The 27228-nt window shown below is 37.9% G+C and overlaps 1 protein-coding gene across 1 annotated transcript; it reads right to left on the bottom strand.

The window, feature by feature from the left end:
- Positions 1-3211: 3211 nt before the first annotated feature.
- ANKRD7 (ankyrin repeat domain 7) lies at positions 3212-26946 on the bottom strand. The gene is made up of 8 exons (XM_061166540.1): positions 26860-26946; positions 24470-24683; positions 24185-24368; positions 17413-17527; positions 17078-17251; positions 14964-15101; positions 10799-10908; positions 3212-3521 (listed from the first exon to the last, which is right to left on the bottom strand). The coding sequence occupies exons 1-6, from the start codon at positions 26944-26946 to the stop codon at positions 15075-15077; spliced, it is 801 nt and encodes a 266-aa protein (XP_061022523.1). The 3' UTR covers positions 3212-3521; positions 10799-10908; positions 14964-15074.
- Positions 26947-27228: the final 282 nt, after the last annotated feature.

Below are 27228 nucleotides of genomic sequence, written 5' to 3'. Positions count from 1 at the left end.
GTTCCATCTAGTCAAAGCTATGTTTTTTCCAGCAGTCATGTTTGGTCATTAAGGTGGATCATAAACAAAGCTGAGCACCGAAGAATTGACGCTTTTGAAGTGTGGTGTTGGAGAAGACTCTTGAAAGTCCTTTGGACAGCAAGGAGATCAAGCCGGTCAATCCTAAAGGAAATCAGTCCTGAATATTCATTGGAAGTACTGATGTTGAAACTGAAGCTCCAACATTTTTGCCACCTGATGTGAAGGGCTGACTCATTAGAAAAGACCCTGATGCTGGGAAAGACTAAAGGCAGGAGGAGAGGGGGAGAACAGAGGACAAGATAGTTGGATGGCATCAAGGACTCAACGGACATTAGTTTGAACAAGCTCCAGGAGTTGGTGATGGACAGGAAAGCCTGGCATGCTGCAGTCCATGGGGTCACAAAGAGTCAACTGAACTAAACTGATTCTGACCAGTGTGATGTGATATCTCATTGTAGTTTTGATTTGTATTTCTCTAATAATTAGTGATTTTTTTAGCATATTTGGGGAATACCTCTTTTCTTATACTTTGCAGATGATTCATTTTTAAAATGAAAGGTTTATGTCAACTCCCTGTCAAATCTATTGGAACCATTTTTCCAACAACATTTGCTCACTTTATATCTCTGCATCACATTTAGGTAATTCTCACAATATTTCAAGCTTTTTTATTATCATTTTATCCATTATGGTGACCTGTGATCAGTGGTCTTTGATGTATTGAAGGCTCAGATGATGGTTAGCATTTTTTTATCAATAAATTATTTTTAAAATTAAGGTACATACTTTTTTTAAGACATAATGCTATTGTACTCTTCATAGAGTAAAGTATAAATTTAATTTTTTATATACTGGGAAATTAAAACAGTTGTGTGATTTGCTTAATTGCCATATTTGCTTTGTTGAGGTGATCTGGAACTGAATCCCCAATATCTCTGAGGTGTGCCTGTGTGTAAATTAAACCTAAATTAGTTTGAAAAATACAATTACATTTCCTGCTACAAGAGGATGAATCATCAGTTTTATTTGCAAAACTCATATGCCACCTATTGTTCAGAAAAATATATACATCTTTGTCAGAATTCTATTCTGACTAATAATAGTATGTTAGTAACAAATTGCATGTCTGTGGAGAAATGTGAACATCGTATATATTGAACAGAGCCCAACTCTTCAAGTGTATAGAATAGTTAGAGGTTTCAAGGACATAAAAACTTCAGTGAATCAAATTTATATGAGATTGAAAGAGATAATCTTGATTCCTTAAGAAATAAACAATGATTCCTTAAGTACTCATACTTTCAAAGTAGTGCATTTTACCCTAGGAATTATTTTTATATGTATATATTTTAACTAAACTTTTAATTTGCATATCATCATCATTTCACACGCAGTTGTAAAAAATAATAGAGAGGTCTTATTTATCCTGTACTCTGGTTTCCCACTGTACTATAATAACCAAGATATTGACATTGATAGCAGCAAGGTATAAACCATTTTCATCATCACAGATACCTTATGTGGCATTTTTATAGCCACACCCACTTTCTTCACACACCCCCAGTACCTCCCTAACCTCTTGCAACCTGTTCTTTATTTGTATAAGTTTGCATTTAAAGAATGTTATATAAATGGACTCATACAGTATGCAATCTTGGAGGACTGGCTTTTTCAGTCAGCATAATTCTCTGGAAATTCACCCAGATTGTACTACATACATATGTCAACAGTTTATTCTGTTTTACCACTGAATAGTATCCCTTGATTTGGACATATCACAATTTATTTAACCATTCACCCTACCCCTTGAAGGACACCTAGGTTGTTCCCAGTTTGGAACTATCACAAATAAAGCTGTATGAACATTTGTGTACAGATTTTGGTGTGAACATAAGTTTCAACTTCTCTGGGATAAATGCCCAGGAGTGCTATTGCTGGTTTATATAGTAGTTACATGTTTAGTGTTTAAAGAAACAACTAAGTTATTTTCCAAAGTGTCTCTTCCATTCTACATTCCCTGTAGCAATGTATGAGTGATCCAATTTCTCTGTATCCTAACCAGCACTTTACATTGACTGTTTTTTATTTTAGCCATTCTCATAGATGTGTAATGGTATCTTGTTGTAGTTTAAATTTGCATTTCCCTAATGATGTTGAAAATATTTTCATGTGTTTATTTCCCATCTGTATCTCCTCTTTAGTGAAATGTTTTTTTCATGTATTTCATCCTTTTTCTGACTGAACTGCTTTTTTAAAAAGCTGTAGAGATATAGGAGTTCTATATAAATTCTAGATACAATAGTGTTTTGTCAGATATGAAGTTTGTAAATATTTTCTTCCAGATTGTAGCTTACTTTAGTCCTAAACAGATGTTAAAGAAGAGTCTTGCACAGAGCAAAGGTTTGAAACTTTTATGAAGTCTAATTTATCAATTTTTCCTTTTATGCTTTTTGGTGTCAGGTCTAAAAATTCTATCTAGTCCTAGAGAACAAGGTTTTTCTCCTCTCTTTTTTCTCCTAAAATGTTTATGCTTTACATCTTATATTTAATCCACTACCTATTTTTTAGTTTATTTTCATATAAGGTGTGAAACTTGAGGCAATATTTATTTTTTTGCCTATGGATGTCCAATTGCTCCAGTACCAATTTTTAAAAAGGTTATCCATTGCATTGTTTTTACAACTTTGTCAAAAGTCAGCCATATTCGTGTGGGTCTATTTCCCTGTTCTCCCTTCTCTTCCATTGCTCTATATTTCTCTCTCTCCATCCGTACCACAGAGTCTTGATTACTGTAGCTGTATAAAAAGTTCTTAAATCAGGTGAATGATTCTTCACACTTTATTCTTTTGGCAAATTTGTTTTAGCTCTTCTACTTCCTTTGCCTTTCCATATAAATTTTAGAATTTTTGTCTGTACCTATAAAAAAATCTCACTTGGATATTGATTAGATTGCACTAAACCTGCATCTACTTCAAGAGAACTTTCATTTTTACTATGTTGAGTCTTTCCATCTATAAACCTATTACATCTTTTCACTTATTGAGATTTTCCCCCGGAACACCTCTGATTTAATTTCCTTCTCTCTCTCTCTCTCGATACTCTACATAGAACCCTGTCTTACAAAACTAAGCAGTATTTAGATTGTCCACTAGATGGCAAACAATTTCATGAGGAGATTGACAACAGAAAACAGATTTTATAAAATTATCTTTATTGTTGTTGAGTCACTGTCTTGTCGGACTCTTTGGGAACCCATGGACTGCAGCAGAGCAGGCTCCCCTGTCCTTCACCACCTCCCGGTGTTTGCTCAGATTCACGTCATTGTGTTGATCGTGCTATCTAACCATCTCATCCTCTGCTGTCGCCTTCTCGTTTTGCTTTCTGTCTTTGCCAGCATCAAAGTCTTTTCCAGTGAGTTGGCTCTTTGCATCACCTGGCCAAAGTGTGGGAGCTTTAGTTTCAGCATCAGTCCTTTCAATGAGTATTCAGGGTTGATTTCCCTTAAAATTATATATCTTATTATAAACAAAAGACAAACTTTTTGTGTCTTAAAAATGAAGCAAGTACAAAATAAAATATCCTAAAACCACCTAAAATCTTTATCCAGAAAGAAAGATCCATAAAGATAAAATCTTTATCCAGAAAAAAAATCCCTCCAAATTCCTATTCCCTTTTAATTATTTATGAATCAGAAACAAACAAAAATAAATAGAAGAATAGTTATATAAAGGAAATGTTTCTCAGTCATGAGGAATGAGCAATAAGTTCATAATTATTAATCATTGAAGTAGTAATAAATAAAATAGAAATGTACATGAGCCCCACTGTGAGTAAAATTATCTAGATTTTAAAACACTAGAATCACTTTATAAGTAAAATCTTTGCATACAGGGGAAATATTAATGATCATAAGAAGAGAAAATATTCAAATAACAATAGTTCAGTGAAGGATTAATATATTATTAGGGGTAGAGTCAATTACTACAAAGAATCACTGACATAAGATCTATTGAAACAAATTTAAATTATCTCTGCATACTCTTATCATATGCAATAAAGTGACAAATAATCAGTCAGTGGCCTTCATATGTCAGATATTCACGAAAATCAATAAACAAGTGGGAATGCATCAAACGAAAAATCTTCTGCACAGCAAAAGAAATGATCAACAAAATGAATGGGACAATATATTTATAAATCATGTATCTGATGAGTTAATAGATGAAGAATTTATCCAACTCAAGAGTAAAAAAGCTTTCAACCTGAGTGAAAAATGGGCACAGGAACTGAATAGACACTTTTTCAAAGAACATACCAATGGCCATCAGGTACATAGAGAGGCTTTATATCATTAAGTATCAGGAAAATGCAGATCAAAATGAGATATCACTTTACAACTGATAGAATGGCTATCATCAAAAAGTAGTTCTCCACAAGACTGGACCCAAAGCAAATACACAGGTTCATATAGGGAGAAAAGAGTCAGATGTGAGATAGAAGCAGAGGACAGATTAATTCGATTTCTGGTAGTCAGGAACCAAGAAACATGGGCAGCACCTGGAAGGTAGAAAAGACAAGGGAACAGATTCTCCCCTCGAACCTCCAGAAAGGAGTGCATTCTGTTATCTTGATTTTAGCCTTGTGAAATCCATTTGGACTTTGGACCTCCAGAACTGTAGGACAAAAAAAAAAAATCTGTGGTGTTTTAAGCCACTGTATTTGTGGTAATTTGCTGCAACAATAAGAAACTAATACAACTCCTTAGAAAAGAAATGTCAGGTATTTATTTTAAAGCGAGACGGTAAATACCTAAACCTGAGTAAGATTCACTTGTATCTCAGAAAAGATTACAAGATAAAAGCATTCATCTGATGTTACACATAATGAAAATTCCTTGTAACTGATAAAATAATTGCTTGTGGAGAAAGGCCTGGACCCCTAGTGGTAAAGAACCCACCTGCCAATGCAGGAGACATAAGAGACACAGGTTTGATTCCTGGGTTGAGAAGATCCCTTGAAAGAGGAGGGCATGACAATCCACTCCAGTACTCTAGCCTGGAGAATCCCATGGACAGAGGAGCCTGGCAGGCTGCAGTCCATAGGGTTACACAGAGTCAAACACTGTGTAAAAAATACTGAAGCAACTTAGCACGCAGCACACACTTACTTGGATAAGCACATTGCTATCGTAGTTCAGTCGCTAAGTCATGTCTGACTCTGTGCGACCCCATGGACTGCAGCACACCAGGCTCCTCTGTCCTCCACTATCTCCCAGAGCTTGCTCAAATCCATGCCCATTAAGTCGATGATGCGATCCAGCCATCTCATCCTCTGCCACCCCCTTCTCCTTGGGCCTTCAGTCTTTCCTAGGGATGTACACTGTGGAAGTAACAAGTCTTTTCCAAGTTTCACTGGTAAGAAAAAAATAATCCAGCATAATAAAAGAGATCAATGAGGAGATGCATGACTGAGCTGCTGTGGGACAATTGGGGGAGACGGGATGTGGAATCCGGGAAGAGGACACAGTACATGTCCCGGGGCCTGTGTGAATGATGCGGGAGCTACATGCTATGACCCTCTCCCTATGGTTTATTAGTCAACTTTTTTTCTGGGATAATAAACAATCCCAAAGTCCCAGTGGCCTGAAAAATGAACAGTTATTTCTCACTTCTGAATGCTGGCTGTGGCCCTACGGGGCCTACCTGGGTTCCTGGCATCAGCTAGGCTTTCGTGCAGATCTGCACTGTGTCTCATGCTGGGACCCAGGCTGAAGAGGTAGCTGCTATCTAAGCATGATGTTCTTATGGAGGATGACAAGAGTGAAAGAGGGTGATGGGCTTCTGCAAGAAAAAGGCAACCTGTCACTCCCATCCATGGAAGTCACATGGTCAAACCAAGTCAGTTGGAAAGGAAATAGGGTCAGGGAGAAAGAGTGGATATTTGCTGAACAATATTACAATCTGTTACCGTATGTTTAGTTGCTAAGTTGCGTCCAACTCTTTTTGCAACCCCATGAACTATAGCCCACCAGGCTCCTCTGTCCATGGGATTTCTCAAGGAAGAACACTGAAGTAGGTTGCCATTCCCTTCTCTAGGGGACCTTCCTGACCCAGGAATCAAATGTGAGTCTCCTGCATTGGCAGGCGGATTCTTTACCACTGCATCACCAGGGAAGCTCTACAATCTACTACATAATATGCTATAACTCTATAGTCGAAGTAGGAAAATAATGAAAAATCTGATATCACATGAAATATGGTGAAAGCCAGAGTGTATGGTGAGTTTTATATTAAGGTCTGCACGGAACTGGAAAAGTAATCCCAGGAGAATAAGAAAACCAGCAGAAGAAAAAAGAAAGTGGTTACAGCTTTATTTATTCAACCAAAAGTTAAAGGAAAGTAAACTAACATTTTTATAAGCAACAACTCTTTATCAGCTACTGTGCTGAATAATTTCATTCTCATTTACTTTCACAATAAGTTTTTCAGATGAAGAAACAGTTCAGAAAGGTTAAGATTAAGATTCTTGCCCAAGTTCCTATAGTTTGTGTTCCATGATGGTAATTCAGGAATGTAGCATTAAGAAAAGTTGAAAAACTAAGGAGCAGTGGGGCTGTGAGTGGAATCAATGAGCATAGGAAGTGACTCTTTAACAATAGAAGGCTAGAAAAAAACACAAAAAGATGATAGCCACAATCAAAACTGGGAAGGACTTGTTTTATATGGAAATGAGGTTAAAACAAGTTGGATCAGTAGTCCAGGCAAAGAGATGGTCCAAGGGTTTTTGGAAGAGAGCAGGGCAGCCCAGGAGACTACAGATGCCTGCAGAGGCTATAGTTTTAGAGAGATAACCAAGGGAACAAATTCAGCAAAAGTTATGATGGAGCTAAGACAGGGCCATCCCTAACCCATTAGAAATACCTTGAAAACTGAAAAAAATGAGCCCTTTCTTCCTTTGGCACAGACCTGTGTCAGGGCACATAGTTTGGCCAGTTCTACCTTTTCCCTCCAAGTGGATGGCCTAAATCTGCACAATCTATGGCATCACCCTATTTGGGTTAGGATGAGAAGGAGAACAATGAAGGTTGAAGAGTTCAATCATAAAGAAATGCATGCCTCCAAGGTTGTCTACATGAGTGAGAAAAGTAGTCTGCTTATATGGCTACCTAGAGGAAATTTAAATATTCACCTAAAGTTGTATATATATATTAAATAGGTGTTTTCTGTCATTTAACTTCCTAAAGGAAGAGTAAATACATGCTCTATTTTAGATATTACCAGGCACACTAGAAAGGAATTCTCAGTGTAATAACATTCTAAGATTTTAAATACTTAGGAGAATTAAAAACAATAAAAGCTGGCAATTAAACTCAAGTCAAATAGTGTTATACTATACCTGCTCTACAACATACTGTTTTAAAGTATGTATTCCCCCCCCAACAGTGGGTAGTAAACACAAATTCATTTATTATGTATGAAACTACTTTCTCTATCCTATCTAGTTTTGTTTTTGTTTTTTTAAACAAGATACCCCATGTCAAAATTCCATACAGCTGCCCACTCCAGTATTCTGGCATGGAGAATTCCATGGACTGTACAGTCCATGAGATTGGAAAGAGTCAGACATGACTGAGCAACTTTCACTTTTGATATAATACCTAAATTTTCTTATATGTACTAATATAGTATTTCTAAAAAATCAAAAAGGCTTTATTATGAGAGTCTTTATAAATGAAAGCCCTATTTAATTTCCATTTACACAGGATTATTTATATTTTGTTTAACATTTTCACTTTATTTGAATGTTCTAATACAAGGCTCAGACGGTAAAGAATCTGCCTGCAATGCAGAAGACCCGGGTTTGATCCCTGGGTTGGGAAGATCCCCTGGAGAAGGAAATGGCAACCTACCCCAGTATTCTTGTCTGGGAAATCCCATGGACAGAGGAGACTGGCAGGCTACTGCTCATGGGGTCACAGAGTCAGACACAACTGAGAGACTGTTTCAGGTTCAGTTTAATAAATGCTTAACACAGTATATTGCAAAAGTTACTTTTACTATTTCATTTAATATTTTGACCAAAAGTTTTTCTCTACATATTTACTGAATATAAATTGTTTTTTTTCAACTGATGAATCACAATATAGACATTTGTCTTTTGAAATTTCTTCACATCTTCTAAGGCGAAAACAGCTCTCCATTTAATAAACTTCTCTTCATTGATTACTCAGCAAAAATGCTGTGAGAGTTCACTTAACTGCTTTTCCAAAATAGACTTTTCTAATCCAAGGCAGCAGCAAAGGATTTGTAGAAATGTGTGTACATGTCTAGAAAATAAGTGATATTTTTAATGTCTTCATTTATGTTCAGATACTTTCACTCCTAAGTGTATTTCTTAAATTCTATGCCTCAGCTACAACACAATTATAGTTTAGCACTTGTGCTTCTGAATTTTATAGTACTTTTAAATGATTAAGTAACCCCCTTTACATCTGATAAAATATGACTTCTTAAGTTTGCCATCTTTTGCAGTATCCTCTGATAATTTCTTGACCTAATATTTCTGTTATGCTTTGACACATAAAAAGATTAAAATTTCACTAGAAACTGAAAATGTGTATTGCCAAGGTTAAAGGATTCAGGGTGGTTTGAATTGTTTGCCCTCAGGAGATACACGAAATGCAGGAGTGTTATTTCTAAAGGTTCTACTGCTTTATTTCCCTAAAGAAATGAAGTATAAAGTACAGAAATTCTTTACTCCTTATATATAGCTCTCTGTACATTAAAGAAGAGAGATTGTAGCAGAGGAAGATATAAAGATGCAGATCAAGAGTCCAAAAAGGCAAAAATTTCATGAGAGAGTGTATGACAAAAGGGGAATTTAGGGAAATTATCTTTTAAATTTATTCACCTATCATATCTACACATTTTAGGGGACAGAGTGTATTTAAATAACTTGTGATATTTATATGATCTCACCAGGCTTGCTCTCTGACCTTTTTTTTTTTTTAAGTTTAAGTGGATGGTAAGGTGGGAGTGTGGTTGCTGTGTGAATACAGAGAATAAATGTATGGTATTTTAGTTTATCCAATGTTATTTCTAAATGTCAGTATAAGACATATTCACACACACACACAAAAAGCTATGTTTTACGACCTAAATAATTGTATGTACTTTTAAAATAAGCACCAAAAATTATTTTAATATATACATGGTGTTTTAAACTCTTCCCAAATACTGTTACTAAATTTTAAGTTTTATGTAATGATTAGGTGAAAGATGATGCTGTGAAAGTGCTGCACTCAATATGCCAGAAAATCTGGAAAACTCAGCAGTGGCTACAGAATTGAAAAAGGTCAGTTTTCATTCCAATCCCAAAGAAAGGCAATCCCAAAGAATGCTCAAACTACCACACAATTGCACTCATCTCACATGCTAGTAAAGTAATGCTTAAAATTCTCCAAGCCAGGCTTCAGCAATACGTGAATAATGAACTTCCAGATGTTCAAGCTGGTTTTAGAAAAGGCAGAGGAACCAGAGATCAAATTGCCAACATCTACTGGATCATCGAAAAAGCAAGAGAGTTCCAGAAAAACATCTATTTCTGCTTAATTGACTATGCCAAAGCCTTTGACTATGTGGATCACAATAAACTGTGGAAAATTCTGAAAGAGAAGGGCATACCAGACCACCTGACCTGCCTCTTGAGAAACCTGTATGCAGGTCAGGAAGCAACAGTTAGAACTGGACATGGACCAACAGACTGGTTCCAAATAGGAAAAGGAGTACGTCAAGGCTGTATATTGTCACCCTGCTTATTTAACTTCTCTGCAGAGTACATCATGAGAAACGCTGGGCTGGAGGAAGCACAAGCTGGAATCAAGATCCAGCAGAAATATCAATAACCTCAGATATGCAGATGACACCACCCTTATGGCAGAAAGTGAAGAGGAACTAAAGAGCCTCTTGATGAAAGTGAAAGAAGAGAGTGAAAAAGTTGGCTTAAAGCTCAACATTCAGAAAACTAAGATCATGGCATCTGGTCCCATCACTTCATGGGAAATAGATGGGGAAACAGTAGAAACAATGGCTGACTTTATTTTTCTGGGCTCCAAAATCACCGCACATGGTGATTGCAGTCATGAAATTAAAAGACGCTTACTCCTTGGAAGAAAAGTTATGAACAATCTAGACAGCATATTAAAAAGCAGAGACATTGCTTTTCCAACAAAGGTCAGTCGTGTCCAACTCTTAGGGACCCCATGGACCACAGCCTACCAGGCTCCTCCATCCATGGGATTTTCCAGACAAGAGTACTGGAGTGGGGTGCCATTGACTTCTCTGGAACTGAGTGATTAGGTATATGTTATGTTAGTAGTAGTTTAGTCACTGAGTTGTGTCCAGCTCCTTGCAATTCCATTAATTGATATCAAATGTATTTATGTGAAGTAATTTTAGAATAAAATAAAAAGTATACTAATAGTTTTATATCTTTGGAAATCTCTATATACATGCAGAAATGTGTTTTTTAAACTATTCAAGAGAATGAATAAAAATGTCTTAATTATTCAGTATATTTTTATATTACATTTCACTCAACAGTGCCAGAACATTTTAATCACTAATAGTCTTAAGGATAGTGCTTAAGATATTTAGCATTTCAAAATAGGAGGAAATTTCAAATTTATATATTATTTGCAAAAGTGGTGTCCCTTCCTAAAAACCAAACAAATAAAAATGAACAAGGAAAACTACTTGTTCAATTTGTAAATTCTTACCTTCCTCTAGTTCTTCTGTATTGAATATCATGTCCAAGGTTGTGTTTGTAGAGTTAGATATCTGTTTAACTTTTTTTTCCTTTTCATTATTAGCAATTAATTGATGATATCTATCCATAAAGAGAAAATATAATAAATATATGAATTCCAACATTCATAAATATTCAGTTCAATTCATAATACATAATTCTCAAGTAAAAACAATGGATGTTAGCTAATAATGCCTTCCCAATTACATCGCACACTCAACTGCTGACCACAACCTCCTCTCAAGTCACTCCATCAATAGATACCATTTTTATTTTAGATATTCCCATTCTCTGGCACTTTTCTTCCTGTAACCACAAAAAAACACTCACAAGGTAGAAAAAGTGGCTTTAGGTTATACTTGGTATATAGATTGCTAGGGCTGCAGTAACAAAATACTACAGACTGGGTAGCTTAAACAGAAATTTATTTTCTCACAATTCTGGAGACTGGGAGTCCAAGATCAAGGTGTCAGCAAGGCTGGTTTGCTGAGGACCATACAGGAAGGCTCTAACTGTTAAAAGCCTCTCCCCTTGGCTAGTAGATAACTGTCCTCTTGCTGTCCTCTGTGTGTCTCTGCATTCCTAATCTCCTTTTATAAGGACACAAGTCAGAGAGGATTAGGGTCCACCCCAATGCACAGTCTGAGACTGAACAATATCTAGCAAAAAAGAAACCTTTTCTCCACACCTGAGAAGAGCCCATTCTAGCCACTCGTTAATAAGCATGTGATTTCAGAATTTCAGTGACAGGAATGAGGCAATGTATGGGTTAAAGCTAACTGTAAAACAAATATATAAATATAATTCCCTCACTTGAGACACTTTCCTTTATTTTTTAAAAAGCTATGTATATGAGAAACATATTCTAGGCTTCCACTCTTACCAAGTAGTAGACCCTATGTACCAGGAAAGCGAGCTAACAAATGATAATAAAAAGCAGAGGCTGTAGATAGGCAATAGCTGTTACCCAGCAGAAGTCACAATTACAAAAAGCTTAGTTCCCATCACAAAAGAAAGGCATAAACAAAAAAGAGGATAAGGGCATTAGATTGCAGTTTAAAGTTATTTGCATTTTTTAATAAATGCTGATAGTTCTCATATCCGAAAGGTAACTGCTTAGTCGTTAGGAAGTTATCTCTCTCCCCTCTTACCTTTTTGGAAAAAGAACAATAATATAATGCTCTTATAATTTTCAACACTAAAAATATTAAAGTAATATTGAAATGATAAAAATTCCATAGTCATTCATTTATACTTAAATTACTGATGTGCTTTTTCCTTTCATAATTCTCATGTTTCTAGTTGTGGCCTCTTCTTTTTCATTTAGAGAAGCTCCTTTAACATTTCTTATAAAACTGTTTAGTGGTGCTGAACTCTTCTACCTTCTGCTTGTTTATAAAACTTTTGATCTCTCCATCAAATCTGAATGAGAGCCTTACCATGTAATCTTGGTTGTAGATTTTTCCCTTTCATCACTTTAAATATATTGTGCCACTCCCTTCTGGCCTGCAGAGTTTCTGCTGAATAGTCATTTATGGGAGTTCGCTGGTATATAACTTGTTGCTATTCCCTTGCTATTTTTTTTAATATTCTTTATATTTGGGCTTCCCTGGTGGCTCAGAGGTAGAGTCTGCCTGCAATGCAGGAGACACAGGTTCAATCCCTGGGTCAGAAAGAAGCCCTGGAGAAGGAAATGGCAAACCACTCCAGTATTCTTGCTTGGAGAATCCCATGGACAGAGGAGGCTGGCAGGCTACAGTCTATGGGTTCACAAGAGTCAGTCACGATTTAGCAACTAAACAACCACCACTATCCTTTATCTTTAGTTTTTGCCATTTTAATTTCAGTCTGTCTTAGGGCTTCCCTTGTGGCTCAGCTGGTAAAGAATTCGCCTGCAATGCGGGAGACCTGGGTTCAATCCCTGGGTTGGGAAGATCCCCTGGAGAAGGGAAAGGCTACCCACTCCAGTATTCTGGCCTGGAGAATTCCATGGACTGTATAGTCCATGGGGTCTCAAAGAGTCGGACATAACTAAGCGACTTTCACTAAGCTGTTTTGGTATGTTCCTGTTTGGGTTAATCCTGTATGGGACACTCTGCCCTTCCTTGACTTGGATGCTGTTTCCTTTCCCAGGTTAGGTAAGTTTTAAGCTATTATGTCTTTAAATATGTTCTCAGCCTCTTAATCTCTCTCTCTTCTCTTTATGGCTCCCCTATAATGTGAATATTAGTGTGCTTAATGTTGTCCCAGAGAGCTCTTAAAATTGTCATTTGTCTATTTCTTTTCCTGTTCAGAATCAGTGATTTCTTCAACTCTCTCTTCCAGCTCACTGACCTGCAACATTTAGTCTACTATTATTTCCTTCTACTGGATTTTTAAATTTAGTCACTGTATTCTTCAGCTCTGGTTGGTTGGACCATATTTTCTAACTCCTTGCTAAAAACTTCTAACTGCTCAGTCTGTGCATCCTTCCCCTAGGTTCTTTGATCACTGTTACGATCACTACCCTGAACCCTTTCTCAGGTAGATTCCCCATCTGCTTCACGTAGTTCCTCTTCTGGGGTTTTACCTTGTTCCTTCACTTGGAACATGTTCCCTGTTACCTCATTTTGCATAACTTGCTGTTTTTATTTTTATGTATTTGGTAGTTTGGCTACATTTCCTTTGAGAAGTGGCCTTTTGTAGGCCTGTGCCCCCCAGCAGTGTGCTCCCCTCTTAGCACCAGAGCTGTATGCTCTAGGGGTACCCCTGTTGTGGAGTGTATGGGTCCTTCTATCGTGGCAGACTGATTACTAAGCGCAGTCTGCTGGGCTTGGTTGGCCCCTGGCCTGGTTAGTCGCCAGGCCCTGCCTCATTGGTTGGCAGAGCCATGCTATGAGGTAGCTAACTAATGAACTCTGGGGGAACCTGTGGGTAAAGTCAGGGTCCAGAAGACCCCAGGGCTCTTGCCTCCCTGCTGGTGGGTAAAGCCAGGTCCTGGGGCAAGTGCCAGTCTACTGGTGGGCAGAGTTGGATCCTTGGGCCTGGCTGCAGGGTCCAGGAGTCCCAGAGCTGGTATCGAATCGCTTCCTGACACAGTTGGCCACAGGGCCCAGGGTGTCCTTGGGCTTCTGTTAAACTGCAGATGGACAGGCCAGATTGGCAGGCTGCAGGGCTGTGGTTGTCTTATGGCTGCTGTCTGCATGCTGGTGGGTGAGGTCTGTCCCGAAGCTAAAGCATGCTTGCTAGTGGGTGGATCTGGGCTGCAGACTACAGGGCTGCTGCTGTCTTGCAGCTGGTGTCCAGCCACTGGTGGGTGGAGCTGGATCCCAGGATCTCTAGCTGGAGGGCTCTGGGGAACCCCAAGTCTAGTACCAATGCGCTGGAGTGTGGGTCTGGGTCTGGGCTTTCTGTGGGCATGGCCCTGTCTAGGGACAGCTGTGGGCTCAGGGGTGTCTTTGGTTTGTTTTTTTTTCTTGTTCATTTTAAATATTTATTCCACAAGGAATATATGAATAAGTTATTTTGTTAAAACCTCAAGAAAGAAGAGCTCGCTTATACACTGTAATTGATATGCTATATCTGTATCTATATATCTGGAGGCCTTCAAGTAGCCTGTCTGGTGTGGGTGGGGCTGTGTCCCTGGCCAGGCAGTTGCTTGACCTGAGGCATCCAGCACTGGTGCCTGCAGGCCGCTGGGCCAGGGCTGCCCTGGGTCCTGGGGCTAATAAGCCAGAGGGAGAATTCCAAAATGGTGCTTGCCAGCACCAGTGTCCAGGTGATAGAATGAGCTCCCCAAAATGGTTGCCCCAGTGTCTGAGTCCCCAAGATGACCTCTGATCGCCTCCTGTCTCTCCTGGAGGTTATCCAAGAACAGCAGCTGGTCTGACTTAAGCTCCTTTCAAGTTACTGCTTCTGCCCTGGGTCCTGGAGAGTGTGAGATTTTGTGTGCGCCCTTTAAGAGAGAAGTCTCTATTCCCCACAACAGAAGACCCTGTGGTTCTTATACTGATGGGGAAATCAAGCATCCCTGGATGCATGTGTCCAGAGTTCATCATGTGTTTACCCCTACTGTGGGCTTTGTAGTTTGGGGCTACTGTTTCTTTCCTTATGCTCAAATTTCACACAATTGTTAAAAGATACACAATATCACTTACATAGTAAAACCATTGAAAGACGCATATTCCTCAGCTGTGAATCCATAAATATCTTGGCAAGATAGGTCCACTTCTTGCTGAAGAAGAAGATTGACTAAACTTGTTGGTTCATCACTGAGAGCAATCATAAGCGCTGTTCTGGAGCAAGAGATATAAATATATGTGCATTTATGAATCTTAACAATATCTTTTATTTCTTAAAAAGTTAGTCTTCTAAATTTACTGTTCAAATGTATGATCAGGAAAAGAGTCAGGGCAAGAGTGTAAATTGTGGGGCAAATCTTCTCAAAAAGGTGCGGTAATCACAGATAATGAATATTACGGAGTCTGAAAATAAGAGTCCCTAGAAACATCTAGTTTGGTGGTTTCCAATCCCTACTCCTGAGAACCGTAATGTTTTCCAGGAAATGTGTCAAAAATTCTATGGAGAGGAGTGTCTGGGACTCTGAGTCCCCATCTCCATTTAATTACAGCATATGGGATTTATAGATTGGGTTTCTGTAGAAGATTCTAATGGCAACCCACTCCAGTATTCTTGCCCGGAGAATCCCAGGGACTGGGGAGACTGGTGGACTGCCGCCTATGGGGTCGCACAGAGTCGGATACGACTGAAGCGACAGCAGCAGCAGAAGATTCTAATGTTATTAAAAAAAAGAAAAAGAGCAATAACAACCTAAAAATCTGGCCCAACTGTTTGATTTTACAGATAGAAAGATAGATCCTAGAATCTAGATAATTCGTCCAAAATCCTATGGCCAAATCTTTTCAATATCAGATATATGTCTTATATACATATATAATATAGGCTTAATTCAAATTGTGGGCAAAAGCAGCCTGGTATATTTAAGAAATGAACACCTAGCATTTAACACACGTGTGTGTGTGTGTGTGTGTGTATTCCTATTAGATAGCTATGGTTAAATGATCTTATTTAGCATTGTAAAATATGTGGATTTGATCCCTGGGTTGAAAAGATCCCCTGGAAGAGGGCTTGGCAACCCACTCTAATATTCTTGCCTGGAGAATCCCATGGTCTCACTGGCAGGCTACAGTTCATGGGGTCACAAACAGTCAGACTGAAGCAACTCAGCAAGCACATACATGCCACTCAAAAAATAAAATAAAATTATAATAATATATAAAAATAAATTAATTAAATAAGTAAATAAATAAAGGGCTTCCCTGGTGTCTCAGACAGTTAAGAATCTGCCTGCCATGCTAGAGACACGAGTTTGATCCCTGGGTCAGGAAGATGCCCTGGAGAAGGGAATAGCTACCCACTCCAGTATTCTTGCCTGGAGAATTCCATGGACAGAGGAGCCTGGTGGGCTACAGTCCTTGGGGTCACAAAGAGTCAGACACAACTGAGCTACTAACACATACACACACAAATAAAATAATAAAAACATAAAATATTGTTAACTAGTTAAAAAATAAAATTAGAGTTTCTACTTCAGGCTTAATTCAAATTGTAGGCAAGAGCAGTATGGAACTTTTAATTAATGAGCACCTAGAACATATATAAATATTACAAAACATTAATTCACAATACACAGTTGGTTTCCTAGGGTTTCATTTAAACTTCCAAGGCTGGCACTTATTTTGCCCTGTAATGAGGATAAAATATCAGTGAACTAAAGTGTTAGGAAGCTTAAAAAGGTATGCTCATCAATTATCCATAATATCTTAATAGGGGACTTGGATTACTTTTAGTATAACAAGTGCCTTTCTAATTTTACATTTCTTATAATTATTCATGAGTATATAAATAAAATAGAAAAAGATATACTCTTTATGATTTCTAAACAATGTTCATTTATAGTGAAATCAAGTATTTCTCATTTGATGTGGTCTTTTGAACAGTTTTAATTGTTAAACATAATGTTGCTTTGGAGGTCAGGATGATAATCTAAAATGAAATAGAGAAAGTTTTTTTTAAAAAAGAAAACTTATCAGTATTTGATAATCTCATTCTCCTCTCCTTCTCCCTAATTTCATTTTGTAAAACTCATGCTTTATATAACATAAGTCTCAACTGATATAAATTATCTGCAATGAATATCTTCTTTCACTGCTTTCTAAAATACCAGGTACTGTTTTTAACAGAAGACTACCTTATTTTGAGCCTCAAGGTTAGCTTTGTGTTTCAGCAGTTTTGCAGCTAATGAGACACTTTGACAACAGGCAGCATAATGAAGAGCAGTGTTGCCGTCTAAATCCACCAGATTGGGGTCTGCACTGTATTCTAGAAGAATAGTAGCACAGCTCTCCCTGTCACATGGTACTGCCTGCCAACACAAAAACAACAGATGGCTAACCAATTTACTACTTAGGATCTGATATATTAAACTAATATTTAATACTATGTCTTAAAATATGAAATATAACAAAGGTTAACTAGGAGAAGAACTCAAATGCAATTCAATCAAAAAAGGAAAAATCAACACACCTTAGTCAATGGAGACCTGTTCTCACCATCCCAGACATTTACTTTGCACTGTTTCTCAGTTAAAAGAGAGACAGTATTTGAATATCCATTAGCACAGGCCAGGTGCAAAGGTGTTCTGTATCGACATAATGAAGCACAAGTTAGAGATAAGGCCTAGTTTGAGAAGTTACCTAGTATGCCAAAGAACATTCCAGATCATATACTGTTAAGGTATTTGCTTCATATACCTTCAGATGACTCACTAGAAAAGACCCTGATGCTGGGAAAGACTGAAGGCAGGAGGAGAAGGTGACGACAGAGAATGAGCTGGTTGAATGGCATCACCATCTTGATGGACATGAGTTTGGGCAAGCTCCAGGAGCTGGTGATTGACAAGGAGGCCTGGTAAGGGGTCCATGAGGTCGCAAAGAATCAGACATGACTTAGCAACTGAGCTGACTGATTTGCTTCATATGCTTACTTATATTTACATAAAATTCATATTAATTAAAATTAATTTTCACTGAATTTAAAGGGCTATGTGTTTTAACATAGTAACATAACATAATAAGTATCTTCAGAGCTTTGAAGATACTTATTTAACTGGTTTCACTTCCAAGAGAATTTACTTATGTTAAAAAAAAATAGCTTTCTTCAAACACGAAAGTGAGTCTAAGCCTTGGAAAGAATGATAAAATTAGATATCCAAAAAAAATCTAGAAATGATCTCCAAAACCTAAGATACATGTGCCAGCTAATAGGAAGAAGGGACATTGCCTATGCTTGGAACCCCTGTTCCACAGCATGCTACACCTAAGTTGTGTGTATTTCTCTTTGCTTAGCTATTTAAGTTGATATTTGCTCTCAGAAGTGAACACAAAGGTGAAAAGCCTAAGGGTTCTCTTTAAGTTGTAGATCTTAGCCTAATTTTTAATTATTAAAATATTTTTTCTTCTCAAAGAGCCATATTCTATGTAGCCTCCAAGAAATCAAGCACATATTCATGAAGTATAACATAACAGGTACTAATGACTCCTTTTAAACTTTGTCGTTTTTAGCCTGAACCGACCTCAATAAACTTTTATTTATTTGTGAAGGTGATATCATTATATCCTTACTTAAAGATAATTTTATAATATAAAATCTATATATAGATAGCTCAGGTCCTAAACAAAAGATAGATGCCATTTTCCATTTTATTTTAGATTCTCAAAAGTACTTTATGGGTACGTACCTAAACAGAACTGTTATTTATACTAAGAGGAGCATAAGGACTTGAAAATAAGGTAACTTCCAACGAGTTAGACATAAAATCTATAAATGATGATATAATTTACCATTTATGGGAGAAAATAAAAAAATATATAGAAACAATTTTGAACAATTTGGAAATACACAAACTCCAGTCAAAGGTTATCTGAATATAATCACTGGAAAGCAAGATTATGCATAATACAAAAAAACAGAAACCTAACCAATTATATTATTCTGTCTGAAGAAAGACTCTAATCAGAAAGAGGATGGTCAGCTAGATGATAGACTGAAACCAGAAGTTATTCTTGATTAACATCCTCCATGGTAAAGAAAATGTGAATTTAAGGAACCCACATTTCCCAGTCATTGGAAAGGATTACTTTGTTTTTGTGTAGAACAAAAATGATTCCTCAGACATCATGATCTAGATGAAAATATCCCTCAAAATGATCTACTTTGTTTGCTGTGATTCCATCCTTACCAAACAAACTTCTGATAACTAATTTGATTTCGCAGAAATTACAACACAGGAAAAGCACTGATCAGCCTTTTTGTTGACATCCATAATTTGGCTTAAAGGTAAACTTTCTTATGTAATAGGAAATTTCTCCAGTCTTCAACCTAAATATATAGGGCCCAAAGGCTTTAAGCTGACCTAAAATAACTCCTTGTGATAACATAGCAAATCTTAACAAATATTTTGATCTGTCTCCTTCACCTACTGTTAGACCTATCTCAAAAATTTAGTCTCAAGGAACTTAGGTGGTTTTTACTCAATCTTTAGATCTACCTCTCTCTCAAGCTCCAGTTTCCTTTTTTCATGAAAACAAAAAACAATACCAATTTCTCTTTCTCTGAGAGAAAGTAAATGGCATTTGGGTAATTCCCAGGAGGTTTTCCAAAAGTAGCTGATGAATGCCTGCTGAATATTGCACTCTTCCAATTTAAGTCTAAACCCTACATGACAATGAAACTTTTATAAAGATCTCAGAGCCCATCTATATGCCCCAAGGAACATAGGAAATCAACCACAGAGTCAATAAAATAAAATAGCTAAGAAAGCTTCAGTTTCTTAAGGATGTATTGAGTGATATAGTCCTGTGGTCTTTTACACAAAATTTGAAAACAAGACTAATCTATCCTGAGTAGGCATGAAACCTTACAAAGGTTATAATATTACTCAACCTTCAAAATAGTCTTTAAAAGATTTTTACTCAGAATATTTGGCATCCTTTCAAATGAGTCATCCTGGCTTAAAAAGACAAAAAGTCTCAAGAATATACAGATTGCCTCCATTTCATTTTAAGTTTTAGATTTAATTGGTCTTAATTCCAGATAACTAAGAATATGGAATATGGAAATATGCAGCAAGTAATGCCTTTGTTATGATCATTTACCAAATGTGTACACATACAAGAGCTTCTACAATATCAATGCTTTTTCACCTAATGTCAAAAACCATCCTATTTTTTGAAATAGCTGAATGCAAAACATGTATTACAAATATATTAGCGACACACTTTAAAACCAAGTGTATTATTCCATTTCTCAAAAATACACAACTTTTATCAGTGTATCATATTGCAAACTGCAGACTCTGATTTATATTGTTACCTTTTAACTCATGGTCCTTACAAGAAATTTAAATCCCTGCAAGGCCTAGTGCTGGTTTCTAGGGTTTTAGGTCAGCTGGTGTCCTACTGTTTGATTCAAGTTTTGTTTCCTCCCAGTCTCTCACTCTCTCATATTCCAGTGAAAGAACTGTCAGCAGAGATTGTGGGCAAATGAAGAATTATCAGATTCCAGAATCTTTAACTGAACTTTAGCAAAAGGAGTGACTCAGATGGATATGAAGGGTCACAATTCTGAAAGCTGAAAAGTGCTACCTGCTACACAGGGTGCAAGACCAGAGCATAGCTGCCGTCTTAAATTAGGTCATCGTGAGAACACCCCCCTTATCAACCGACGTGGGCTCTTGATGATAACCTAGAATTCAGGGTGAGTGAAGAAGTAACCAAGGAAGCTACCTCACACTAGATCACTACTTTCAACTGTAAACCAGCACTTTAGATCTAATCTCGGTTTGAGTAGTATGGTAGAAACTGTTCATTTGGAATTGAGCCTTCACTGACCAGGCTATCTGAGGGACGTTTTATTAAAAAAAACAACAACAACAACAAAAAACCACAGAAGTAATTTAATTTTATTGCTGGGAGAGATATTAGACATCTTCCATTTGTTTTTATACTTATTAGGTACATTACTTTTAAAATAAAAACACAAATATAAGCCAAATAAACAAAGGACATGAATAAGGAGCTCTTCTGGTTTAATAAGAAATGGTTTGCAACAGGGCTTGCATATCTTGGTTTAAAAAACACTCATCTAGTAATAGTTCTGATTTGACAAGATGAGATTTAGGGTCAAGGTCATACAAATGCAGGACAGGCTGAAAATTCAGATTTTTAATCCCAAAACAATGTTCTTCCTACTGGGCTACTATGGCCTTCAGAACAACCCGCTCATTAACTGTCATGGTGTTTCTCTTGTTCTCTCCTAACCAGAAACTTCCACTTTTAGTATCATTACGTTTACTAGAAAACATATATAGAATATTATTTCCTAAGGCCATTATTTATATGTACATATACCTACATGAGGCATCAGAGACCTTTAGCATAATGCTTATAAAATGAGTTTATGCAGCATTATATAAATCACTAAAATCACTTAAAAAATTAAACAGCACAAAGTGTGTCTCCCATAACCATTCTTACTCTCCCTACTTCCCCTGCCCAAATCTCATCTACTCTTCAGAAATAGTGATTTTAAGTTTAGTATGTATCCACTCATATTTTATCCCATTCTCAGTCTTTCTACACACTCACAGAAATATTCAAATAGAATATACAGTTTGAGACTTTTTTATTCAGCTTTATTCAGGTATGATATACAAAAAGTTTAAATGTACAATTTTATGAGTTTTGACCAATATATAATCATATAATGGCCACCATAAACATGATAACGTTTCTACCACTCATATCCCTTTATAATCAATCTCATTCCTCCAGTCCCTGTATGAAGCACCTGGTAACTACTGATTTGCTCTCCTTGGCTATACTTTTGCCTTTCGAGAATTTCATAGAAAAGGAGTCACTTGATATATAGTCTTTATTATCTGATTTCTTTGAATTAGCATGACACTTTTGAGATTCATCCATGTTGCTGCATGTATCAGTAATTTCATTTCTTATATTAATGAGATATCATTTTATTGCTGAGTAATATCTTTAAATTATATTTATATGCATAGATATATATGTATGTATTCATTCATCAAAAATATTTATTAAATATTTACTATGGCTTAGGCAAGGTTGTAGGTGATGAAGACACAGCAGCAAACAAAACAAAAATACCTGATCTTATGAATCACACCTGGCTAGTGGAAGAGGTCAACAACAAAAAAATCCAAGGAACAACAGACAGTATTAAGTGCTAAAGGGAAAAATCAGGCAGGGAAGAAGAACAGAAAATGTCAGCTTGGCGAGGGGGTTCAGTTGTAGGTAGTGTAGCCAAGGAAGCCTTTACTGATATGGTGACAAACCCTAAGGAAGTGAGATCAAGTCATGTGACTATCTGGGAGGGAAAAGAACTCCAGGCAAAGGAACCAGCAAGTCCAAAGGTTCTAACTACGTCTGGCATTTCTGTGGAACACTAAAAAGGCAAGGGGAACTGGACATGAGTGAAAGGGAGAGTTGTAGGAGGCAAGATCAGAGAGATAACAAGAAGTGGGGGTGAAGGCTGTGTAGGGCTTATGAGCCCTGGAAGGACTTTGGCTTTTACACCTAATGAGAAGAAAAGCCAATGGATGTTGTTTAGGTAAGGAACGACATCACTTCACTTACATGTTAGAGGATCATCCTGGCTAATGTGTGGAGAATAAACTGAAAATGTTAGAAGACAGAAAACTATCTGGGAGGCCACTGCAGTAACTCTCATTAAAGTATGAGAGTGGCTTTGATTAGGGTGGTAACTGTGAACGTGGCAAGAAATGGCTAGATTTTAGATCTATTTTGAAGGTAAAACCAAGATTTCCTGTTAAAAGAAATGGAGGATGTAAAAGAATGAGATTAGTCAAGACTGACTCTAGGGGTTCTAGTCTAAACAACTGAAAGAAAGGATTTGGCATTTATAGGAAGAGAAGAGTAGATCTGAGAAGTAACAGGAGTGCAGTATGGGGATATGTGAGATCCCAAAGCAGTGATGGAGTGGAGCTAGTGGCTCTCACAAGCTGACTGTTAAATTCTCAGGAATTACTCAAGCCAATTGACATCACATTTGTAGCGTGAAATCAGGGCTTCTCTGCCCTTCTCCCCAACCCCACCCCAACTCAAAAGCCTGTTATTAAACATTCACAAGAACACCACAGTCTATTAGATATCCAAGTGATAATGTAGGCATTTGTATATGTGAGTCTAGAGTTCAGGGAGACGTCTAGCTGGAGATAAAAAGTTGGGAAGCATTGGAAATCAGATACAGACGATCTCTCTTCACCAGTCAAGTGAGGATTAAGAGAAAGAGAATCATTTCAAGGTCCGAGGCTTCAAATATTTACCAGTCAGGAAGATGAAGCGAAACCAGCAAAAGAGTCTAAAAAGAACTGTACACAAAAGTAGGACAAATACCAGGTGAACCAGTTGTGCCGCAAGACAATACAGTATTTCAAATACTATTGATAAGGAGGTAAGAGACTTGGCTGAGATGCCTCCCAGGTAAGACTGAGAATTGACCACTGAATAAAGTCATGCTGAGGTTATTCATGACTTTGTAAAGAAATTCAAAGCAGAGGTACAGGATAAAAGTCAGATAAATTAGATAACTCTGATTTTATTAAAAGAGGAGGTAAACCTATCCATAAGTTAACACAAATCCTCTAACCATAGTGATGAAACATGACATTTTACACACTCAATGACCTGAAAACTCCCCACAAGATTTAAGGGAGGCACATATAGAACACATTTTCTGTTCTTCATTTCTTTAAAAAATTAGTTTTGTTTTTGCAGTAAGTGGTTGCTGATGAGCTTTTTGAATATCCTCTATAGCTAAAAAAAGTTTTTACATGGGAGATCTACATTAAAAAGTTTTGCTCTTTCAGAGTCTTAAAATCTTAACAACTATTCTGAAAAGTTGCCTCTACTCTTTTTCTATTAGTACGTTAAGAACACGGAAAATCTTAGTGGCTAGGGACAAGATTTGTCACAGGGACAAATCGGAGGTAGGGGAGAGGGCGGAGTAAGCAGCGGCGATTAAGGCAGATGCCCTCAGATACCCAGAAGAGCCTTTCTGAAGGGAAGAAGCTGAAAGTTGGGGGTGTGACCCTCTGCCAAAGGTTACCAGACTTTTCTGCTGTGGGAAACATGGAGTGACAAGCAATGGAGGAGCCCAGACAAGTCATGGTTCCGGTTAGAGGGCCCAGTGGCCCCAGCTTCCCCGCCCCTACCCCATGCTGCCCTTCAGTCACTCTGGTCACCTGAGATCTCTGTCCCGCGTGTTCACATCATGCTCCTTGAGCTGAAGATACTCCACCTTCTCTAAATCCCCGACTGAGGCAGCTCTGTGAAGTTTCTTTAAATTCTTATCTCGAAGGGTGTAGCCTGACTGGGCGAGGAGACCAATACTGGCCCTACAAGCAGGGGTGAGCAGGAACCGCGGGACTCATCCCTCCTTCTCCGTGAGGTGAAAAGCTTCTTCATGGCGGTGCCGGAGGCAGCCCTTCAGTGGGATCAGGAAGTCCTGGAACGCCTAACTGCCCCACCTACCTCTGGGCCCTGAGCCTCTGGCTCGCAGACCCCTCTGGCCAGATCCTCCCCCACAACGCTGGAGTCAAAGCGACCGGAGACCCGAAGTGGGTCGCAGACAGGAAGTGCGCCAAAGACCAGAACTAGGCGGGGCGGCTTTTCTCGGTTGCCTAGCAACACGCAGGGCCTTGGCACCCGGTGTTGCCCAAATCCAGATTCTTCCCCCAAGATCTTAGATTAACTGAAACGCTCTCAGTCTTCCTATTAGATCGAGAGCCTTTGGGTAGAAATCTACCAACTTACTTACAAATAATCCCTTTTCCTTCAAAGATAGACCTAATGGCTTGAACTCTTACAAACCAAGATTTACTTTCCTCCTGGTGGAGATGAACCTCCTCCAGTGACCTTGCCTCCAGCCTACCCCTGCCTCTCACCAACATGATTCACATGATACAACTAGCCTTTAATAATAACTGAAATCCCTTCCTAATGTCAATTTCAAACATACTTTTGAACACCACCTCTCATATTTCAACTCACTCATCACAAAACTCCAAAAATCCTTCTAAATCATCACATCTACAGTCCATTAATTCTGCCACTTTCAGTGACCTTGATCCCCCACTCGGTGTTCTCACCTCCCTACATAACTAGATTAAATTCCACAGTTAATGATTATCACTCCCATGCATACACCTACAATAAGTTTGCCCCTATTCCTTTTCTTACTTGTTTGCCTAAACCATAGACCTAGTTACATTTAAAACTCCCATCTAGGGACTTCCTTGGTGGTCCAGCGGCTAAGACTCTGCATTCCCAATGCAAGGGGCTGGGGTTGGACACCTGGTCATGTAATTAAATCCTGCATGCTGCCACTAAAGATCCCACATGCTGCAACAAATACCCAGCTCAGTCAAATAAATACATAAATACATGCATAAATAATAAAATTCTTATCTAAATCTGTCTAGCCCTGTGACTAAAGGAAAATACACAGTTGTGATGTCTTTTCTCATTTTCAGTTCATGAAAACACTGAAATGGATTTCACCTGAAATGGATTATGCTTCCCAGCAATTCTTAGGTATTTCCCTCATCCATTCATACTTATACTTTCCTTGAATATTTCATATCTTCTCTGTCTTCAGACTTCTTGTTTGATGACCTGGTTTCTTGATCCACTGAGAAAAGAATCAGAAAAGCAATTCTGTAGGCTACCAAGACATCTCTCCACTGTGCTGTGTTGCTCAGTCGTGTCTGACTCTTTGTGATGCTGTGACCTGTGGTCCACCAGGCTCTTTTGTCCATGGAATTATCCTGGCAAGAATACTGAGGTGGGTTGTCATTTCCTACTCCAGGGGATCTTCCTGAATCAGGGATTAAACCCATGGCTCCTGAGGTTCCTGCATTGGCAGGTAGATTCTTTTCCCACTGAGTCACCTGGGAAGCCCATCCACTTATCCACACCTTGCCAAAAAAATATTTTATATTCTCTTCTATTCATTTGATAGTATGTCCATGTTTCTAGCAAAGGCCAGCACTTCTCTTATTTTCTAGAACCCCATCCTCTGTATTGCTTCTGAAACCTTTCCCCTGCTTTCTCACGTCTTTAGTTTCTCTCTCTGATGACATTATTAACATAAATACATGCTAGTGTCCATCCTAAAAACAAAAAACTGACCACACCTCTGCCTGCAATCATTGCCTCATTTCTGTTTTACAGCAAAAGCCTTAGAATTATCTATAATCTTGTAATCTCTGTAATTTTTCCTCTGTTCTCACTTAAAAGCAACTGCCATAGTTACCTTGTTTTCCAATTTTGCTCAATCCGCACTACTTTAAATATGATTGATTGTGATCTCCATCACATGAAATCCAAAGGTCATTTCTCCCTTTCCATATAAATCCAAGTCAATTCATTGCTTATTCCTCAAAACACACTTTACTTGGTTTCCAAGACATTTTACTTCTCTGGTTTCATTCCTTCCTTTCTAACCATTCCTCCTGTTGAGTTCACTGATTCCTCTTTATCTCCAATATTGGAGAGTCTCAGGATCAATCAATCCATAGCTTCATTTTTTTCCCTCCAAACCCTTCGAGCCATTCTTCAACCTTACCTTTTATACCTACATTTAACAGCAAATTCTGCCAAGTCTAACTATACAATATGTCCAGAATCTATTTGATTTCTTCCACCATCTATATTCCCTTCTGGGTTGATCTCATTCAGTTCCAAAACTTTAACATTATCTACACACTGTCAATGCCAAATTTGGGAGTTCTAGTCTGGTTCCCTCTGCTAAACTCCAGACTGGTATATCCAGTTGTCTATAGCTTCTATAGGCATCTGGAACTTAACATGTTTCAGGTGATCTCCTGACAGTCCAATCTGTCACTGTCTTTCTTACATAAGGGCAGGTAATTCCATTCTTCATGTTGCTCAGGTCAAAAGTTTTACAGTCATCCTCGACTTCCTTCTTTTTCAAAGGCCACATATACTCAGTTAGAAAAACCTGTATGAAGTGCTTCCGAATACGTACAGAATTTGATCACTGCCATCACTGTAGTCCAGGCCAACACCATCTCTCTCATTTGCATTACTTGCCCAAGGAAAAAAGCTTTGTGTTAGAACTGGGACAAGAACTGATAAGCTTCAGGACACTTCTCATATCATGCTATCTCTGCTTAATTTAATGAGCTGCATCCCCTTCAATTCAGGATGACTTGAGAACAATTTTTCCCTTAAATGCTAAGATAAAGCTAATTGAGCTCAGAAA

The sequence above is a fragment of the Dama dama genome, chromosome 18 (genome assembly GCF_033118175.1).
Source record: "Dama dama isolate Ldn47 chromosome 18, ASM3311817v1, whole genome shotgun sequence".
In the NCBI taxonomy this organism is placed as follows: Eukaryota; Metazoa; Chordata; class Mammalia; order Artiodactyla; family Cervidae; genus Dama; species Dama dama.
The sequence above is the reverse complement of the archived record's forward strand: the minus strand, read 5'-3'. Positions and strand labels throughout refer to the sequence as shown.